The sequence below is a fragment of the Halyomorpha halys genome, unplaced genomic scaffold, assembly GCF_000696795.3.
Source record: "Halyomorpha halys isolate HHAL.00 unplaced genomic scaffold, Hhal_1.1 Scaffold157.1, whole genome shotgun sequence".
NCBI classification, from domain to species: Eukaryota; Metazoa; Arthropoda; class Insecta; order Hemiptera; family Pentatomidae; genus Halyomorpha; species Halyomorpha halys.
The window spans coordinates 843,278-850,729 of NW_027114029.1; the positions used below are offsets into that span (position 1 = coordinate 843,278).

The 7,452-nt window shown below is 29.4% G+C and overlaps 1 protein-coding gene across 8 annotated transcripts in view; it reads right to left on the bottom strand.

Moving 5' to 3' along the window:
* garz (Sec7 domain-containing protein garz) overlaps positions 1-7,452 on the bottom strand; it is a 39,553-nt gene that overhangs the window by 15,919 nt on the left and 16,182 nt on the right. For all 8 annotated transcript variants that reach the window (XM_014417430.3, XM_014417426.2, XM_014417431.2 and 5 more), the window contains 10 exons: positions 6,503-6,602; positions 5,078-5,254; positions 4,808-4,928; positions 4,575-4,717; positions 3,695-3,810; positions 2,837-2,996; positions 1,921-2,140; positions 1,368-1,528; positions 1,061-1,265; positions 22-185 (listed from right to left, as the gene is read on the bottom strand). In XM_014417430.3, coding sequence (XP_014272916.1) covers positions 22-185; positions 1,061-1,265; positions 1,368-1,528; positions 1,921-2,140; positions 2,837-2,996; positions 3,695-3,810; positions 4,575-4,717; positions 4,808-4,928; positions 5,078-5,254; positions 6,503-6,602 — 1,567 coding nt within the window. The remainder of the gene's footprint in view (positions 1-21; positions 186-1,060; positions 1,266-1,367; positions 1,529-1,920; positions 2,141-2,836; positions 2,997-3,694; positions 3,811-4,574; positions 4,718-4,807; positions 4,929-5,077; positions 5,255-6,502; positions 6,603-7,452) is intronic.

Below are 7,452 nucleotides of genomic sequence, written 5' to 3' on the forward strand. Positions count from 1 at the left end.
GTAATAAATAACACAAACTACCTGAATGCAAACTTGCTGATAACCAGGTGAATCCTCAGGGTCACTCTCATCTGCATCATAAGCACTCCCTGTGGGGCTAAGTCCTCTTTCTTCTCTCCTTTTCGTATTCTTCCTCTTAGCTTGCCTTGCTGTATCCCTTCCAGATTTTCTGCTTTTCCTTTCAACTGGTAAAAAATATAGAAGAAATAAGAATACAAAAGATTCATTTCTAAATAAAGCAATTAATAGAATTTGAATTTACTTTTGACCCATTAACTATAAAGAATTAATCTACACAAGTTTAAGCCCATCGGCTCCAGTTGTGCTCTGGTACTACATTCAATTCATTAAGAAACAAATACTGATATATGATTAAAATGTTAAGCGCATCCAGCCGACTTTCAAATCAATGTTTCAGCTTACTCGTATTAATTAGATGTAGGTATCATTTAGATTTATTTTTATAGAGACAATACAAACAAAAATTCTAATCATACAATTAAATGCTTCAAATTCTTAGAGGAAATAATTGGGAAAATAATAAAAATTCCAAAAGTATACATCAAATTCTTAGAGTAACTTATGCATACCTTATGCAAAATTTTTAAACACATCCATAATTCAAAAATGCTAAAAAGAAGTACGAGTGTGTACAAAGCATCTTAACTAGATATATTGCAAATAGCCCATGACTAAATAATATTGGCTGGGATATGAATACTTTTTTTTACTTATATAAATATGACCACTAGTTTAAATAATATGAACAATTAAAATCATAGTTGAGGATTTTTTGTAAATAAAAGGTTTCTAGCCGACAATGTGGATTATCCTAAAAATATCAATTCAAGAAATTATCAGACATTTGAGAGTCTAGAAGACTTAGTTATATTTAAATTAAATTTCAAATTATGTAACAGCAAGAAACATGGGAACTAAATATGTTCATCATTATAATTACAAAGTAACGAATTTATCCTTATTTGCTAAATTATATATTTCCAATTTGAAAATGTTATCTACCTAATAATGGAATATATTTCAACTTTTCAATACTCACCTGTATTAGCCGCAGCTTCAACAAAAGTCCTAATGCAGCGAATACAATCATGAAAATTATATGGTGTGATATGAACAACATCCCTGACGAGAAAAGACAAACTGTCGACACACTTCACCATCGACAAAGGATCATACCGAGACAGCTCTGGCAGCATTCCTCTCCTCACACAACTTACCGGTTGTATTTCACCTTCTCGCCCCACCTGATTTAATAAGCTGAATTAGAATTAGGTAAGCATAATAAAATTAAATTAAAAATTAAAAAAAATATGCATATAAAATAAATCCCATTTGAGAAACATTACAAGAATCCAGCCGGTAGGAGTGTTGCTAAGAGGAGCCTCAGGACTAAGGCTGGGTGACAAAGGAACACTACCAGCTTTGCTCAGCTCCGAATCAGAAGTGTAGCCCCTCTCATTACCTAGTCCGCTGTCCACCTGCACTTCTCCTTCTGAACGGGCACCTCCTAACAAATTTAAATTAATGAAATATTTTTAAAAATTGTTATTTTGTAATGCTTTTTTCTTGATTCATTGTTTAAATGAATTGTTAAAGTAAATGGTTTAAAAACCAACAACTTCAACAATTTGTTGAAAGATGAAATATTTAATGTTAGCTAAAAATTAGAAATTATAAACACAATTAATTAGTGATTTTATTTTTAACAAAATAGAAGCACAGATGGTATTAATATATTAATTAATAGAAGCATATATTAACATTTCATACAACAAAACCATACATCAAGATTGTTTAAAACAACAAAAATTATATTCTCGAACAAATTATAAAAGATGATATAATTAATTTTGCTAGCTTCAGATGAGACATAATGAAAACTAAATTTCTATTTATTACCTGATTCAGCAGAACTGAGAGGTTTGGAAACGACTTTGGGAGGAGGAGCTCCCGCACCAACACATTCCAGAAGTGTGAATATTATGGCCCAATCAGTAGCAGAATGAATATTTGCAGCCGATGTCTTCAACAGCTCAAATGTACCATATGAAATCTGCCGAGAGACTCGTGATAGGGTAGAACTTTTAAGGAGTAGCAGCATACGAAGAGATTGCAATACCTGAATATGAAAATTAAATTAAAAACAATCAAAATTATTTAAACTCCAAAAAATTATTACACTTGGTAGTGTAATAATTTTTTATCATGTCCATATTATATTATACAAATGAAGACATAATAATACTCAATTATATATATTTGTTTTTTTAAAGATATATTTATATAGGAACAAAATCGAACTAGGATACAAGCTTGTTAAAATATATATATTTGTTTTGTAGTAGTGCATTTATGAAAAATGAACAATTACCTCGCAGATGATGTTTATATGTTATTATAAATTGAAGGGAAAAAATATGTGATGTATAATGGTCAGGATTTTTTCTGAAGTAGTTAAGTTTGAAACTGAATATACGCACATCAGCAAAGATAATCAAGTAATTATTTGGATAAAAATAAATTAAGGACTACATAAATTGCGGGCTGCCTATACTAAATTACTCTTGACACAGGAGGTGTATATATTCGCCAATTTTCAAAAACAGGCTATTTTCCAAAACATGAAAAACAAAGATTCTACTATTGAGTTACCAATATTATCCATAGTTTTATTTTCATTTTTTTTTTTCAGGCAACCATCTTCTGGCCAAAATACAAATAAAAATACTTTGTATGGAATGATTAAGCCTTTTCAGGTATGAAATCTTTTAGTAAATCAAAAAGAGCAAAATTAAGTATAATAGCTTTTATATACCATGGGTCCCATTTCTTCTTTGTGCATCAAACGGATGGCAAGCCTGAGGAGACCAACCACAGACCTCTCAACTAAGAAGTGGTGATCACACGCAGCAGCGCCCATAAGCAGGGTATAGATGTGCTCTTTTACAGAACACCAAATTGAGGAAATACGATCTCTGAAATAGAAATAATTAAACATTATAACTACACATCAGATATTTATTAAATATTGAAAATATATATCATTAACAGTCACAAAAATAGCAATCTATATATGTAATTAGGTTGTTAAAGATCAATAAATAATAAAACAACCGTTACGGCGACATTTCGCAAATTTATTGTTCCCATTGTCATGCACTACAGTGAAAAAAAGATTTCCTTAACTAATTATTAAACTCTAAAATGTACATAATACTAAATATTAATAAATAGAAACATTACTTTCAATCGTTTTATAACTGCCTTTCAAATATACTTTTTGATTATGTCTGCACAACGAGTGGGACAACACAAGCTTGGCAGATAGGTTTCTTTGTGTGCTAACCCTAGTTTTATTTAGGTAAAAAACTAAGAGGTAGGAAATAACTCAAAAAATGGATTTTTTGATATATTTGGAAACCGCTGCCATTTTTAAGTATTACTGAACATGATAGGCAGACTCATCAATTTTTACTTCAAACTGTATGTAGTTTTCAATAATGAATTCAAAAACTAGGGTGATATAACAGCCTTTTTTCCCACAGGCTTTGGACTTTTAAGTATTTTCTTTTTTTTTTTGTACTCCATAACTTAACCATTCTTTCTACAGTCTGTTTTGTATTTTATCTATTCTTTTTTAGATTTATTGAAAAAAAGTTTTGAGCTAGAATACCTGTTTTGAATAACAACTTTCAAAAGAAGTTCCAAGAAAAATACTGCAGTGTCTTCACTATAGGAGGTACCAAGTGAAACATGGCCTTCAGGTCCATAAGATGCAGTGACAAGTGCCTAACAATAAAAAAAAAAAATTGTTAATGAAACATGCAAGGCATATCTTGATCCATAATTACAAGACATATTGCAATATCTCATTAAAATAATTTAAACTTCACAATCTATAAGAATAACATCCAATATCAATGTGAAATAAGAAAGAGACTAATCACATTAAAAATAAATTATCTGTGAGAAAATAATCTTTTGCTAAGTCGACTAGAATTTGTTAAAAACCTATGTTCCTGCATTTTATTTATAGATTGCAAATGATATTCTACTATATTATTATTATTCGATAATAAAATCTGAACTTCCTACAATTCTCCAAATTCACAAATATTTATTGTTAATGGTTAATATTTCGTTCATAACATGATATTATTTAGCCTAAAACCTTCTTCAATGAACAGTCAATATAACCCAAACAGAATTTTTCAAATCAGAGTGATAGTTTTTGTAATTATCATGCTCAAACAGTATAGATTAATATATAGTATAGAGATATATATTTAAACAGATAACAATGAGGTGTAAATAGTTGACTGTAGATTAATATATGGAGATGTCAGACCATTTTTTCCTCATAAATAGTTAATAATTAGATTGAATATGGTCTTCTCATCTCATTTTTAATCCATAAATTAAATTCAACTTCTGATACTCCTCATAATTAAATGTGTTAGTCCTATCTATTTCAATAGTAAACAAGTAATTATACATTCATCTCAACTCTCTATGTCTATTACACTGTGAACAATAAAAAGCATTTAAAATACCTTCACAAAATGCTGTAAAGAATCAATGCGCAAAAATTTAGATTCTGTTATAAGCTGCTCAAGGTGGCACTCCCTAATACAATTCTGAGCAACTTTAATAGCCTCTTGGTCTTCAACTGATGGTCCTTTTTGAGTATTAGTCTCTAGTAAATAAATACTTTATTTAAATTTAATAACTTATAATAAGCAGGCTATTATTAACTTGTAATGGTATTAATGGGAAAGAGTAATACCTGCTCCTAAAGCTATGTAAGAATATAATGAGCTGAGGATTCCCGTTTCAGTTTTAGGGCTCAGTTGTATATCTTCACGAATAAGAGATATTTTACCGCTTAATTCAATAAAATCTTCAGCCTGAAATAAAAAACAGAAAATTTCAACTTTTAATTCATTTGCACATCTTATAATGAGAAATTAAATAAAAATGTATTATTTCTTAAAACAAGAGCTGTTTATAAACAATCATTCAACCTAAATATACAATAGCATTTTAATTAAATTACCTCAACAAGGATCTTAGGCAACAGTTTACATCTGTACAGTTGCAAAATACAATCCAAAATATTCCTCCAACTTTCCCTGATGATGTCACCATGGCGATGAGCAAGGTCAAAAACAGTTTTAGCAGCACGCCTAGCCTTAGGGCTTGACCCAAAAGCTATAGTAAGATTCTCCGGACTCTAAATAAACAATGTAAAATAAATAAATCATCTACAAAATTATAGTAATAAATTGATAAGTAATTATACTGAATAAAGATGTATAACATAACACAATAAAGTATTATCTCGACAAATTTATCAGTAGTTTTAGGAAATAGCTTAAAAATAGGTGAATATAGAATATTCATAACCCCAACATCAATAAATTCCTTGATAACTCGAATTCCCTTCTTTCCCACAGCAGTTCCTAAACAATTTGATCTGTGCCACTTTTCTTGGATTAAAAAATTTTTGCGGAACACTTGAAAAACTAAAAACAAACTTTTTCAGCACAATAATTCTTAGAGCAATTAAATAGCAAAAGAAAATAAAGGCAAAGTAAATTCTGGAATGCCGACTATATTTGCTTTATTTTTCTGACCTATTTATTTTTTTTTTTTAATATTTTGAGAAAATGGTATTTGCTTGCAGCACCCATGCTAGGGGCATCCCAGAGTACCATGGCACCTACTTTCTACTTAGCATTCTTTGTTTTTTAGCCCAAATATCTTTGAAACATCATCGTAAGACATTGCTCATAGAATTAAAGAGCTCAATCAAGATGGTAGATGATAGCTAGAGGAAAAAGTAATATTACTAAAGTATTAAGCATTACAATTTTAATAAATCTGGATGATTATGAACATTGAGCTAATAAATTGAATATTAAGCTAGTGGATTAGCTAACACAGTGAGAGGCAAAAAGTAAAAGCTTTACTGATCTTGGTGACTGTGTCCTTAAATGGTAGAAGTAATGCAGAAACAAAAACGTTTCTATTACAGAGCCAATTCCATGTTAGCTTTTGAAGTTCAAGAAAGCTCACACTTTATTTCTTTTCATATCCATATAGTACACCATTATTTCCAAAAAAAAAAAAAAAAAAAAAAAAAAACCTGGCAGGGATGAGAGTTTGGTCTTTTTCATCAAACCAAAATATTATATATATATATATGTTTTTATTTTTTAAAAGCTAATAACTATATTTCAAGATATTTTTCTTTAATAACCTATATTCCTTGGTACAGATTTATGACTTAAGTAGAAACTCAAAAACTTGGGACCTTTATAACTGAAAATTGATCATTTCAGACCTTGATACATTGAACCTCAATTAGTCGAACAATAGAGAGTCTCGAATTTTTCTATTTTCCCAGAGATTGGAATTATTGAAAGTGAACTGTACTACAATAAAATAAAATAAAAAATAATTAATAATAAAAACTTACCTCAGGAGAGTAATGAAGCATGGTGTATTTGCAAAGAGATACAATGAGGTTATCAAAATCATTACTCATTCCATAATGAGCCGAAATCATTGCACATTTCCTGAACAGTAATTATTCATTTATGGTTTATGAAATTAAAAAGTATAAAACACTTATTTATTAAATAAACCTTTTAGAAACTAACACCTTTTGTACTTAGACTACAAATATGAAATAAAATAGATCAACAAATAAGTTGGTCAAAGATTAAAGCATTACTTGGGTACACTGGTCCTTTTAAATCACAGATAGATCAATCAGAATTTTTTTTTGAAAAATCTTGGTTTATTTGTTTATTTATTAAATTTAAACAACTAACCAACTCAAACGTTATGGAGCAAGGTCAGAGCATAGCAGGTCTGATAGCTAGCTGAGCGAACCTGGCTTGAATACTGACAAGATTTAAAGTATAAACTTGACAGAAAATTAGGCATATCAGGATGGAAACCATGTCATGACATAAATGTTCATGTTACAGGTACAATAACCAAAAAAATTAATACCTGTCATAATTCATCAAATGAATCATGAAGTTACAATACCTCGAACTGAAAGAATCAGAAATAAGTGTATGGAACCCACTTCCAGTTCGGGGCTATTGTGAAGATATTTCTTTATTTGTATTTACACCTCAAAATTCAGATTATTAAGAGGAAGTATATTAAGTGATCAGGAAACGTTTTAAATCTAAGTGTTACGGCAAACATATGGTCCACAAATAGATTATAGGAACATAAGATTTTTATAACATCAAAAACAAAACAACTTCTCTCTATTGTTTATTATACTGAAAATCAACAGACAACATCTAAGCGTCTCAGTCTGCACACATATATATATATATACATATATATATTGTAATAATTTTAAAAATATTAAAAATAAAATAAATAAGAATCTGAATAGTTTTT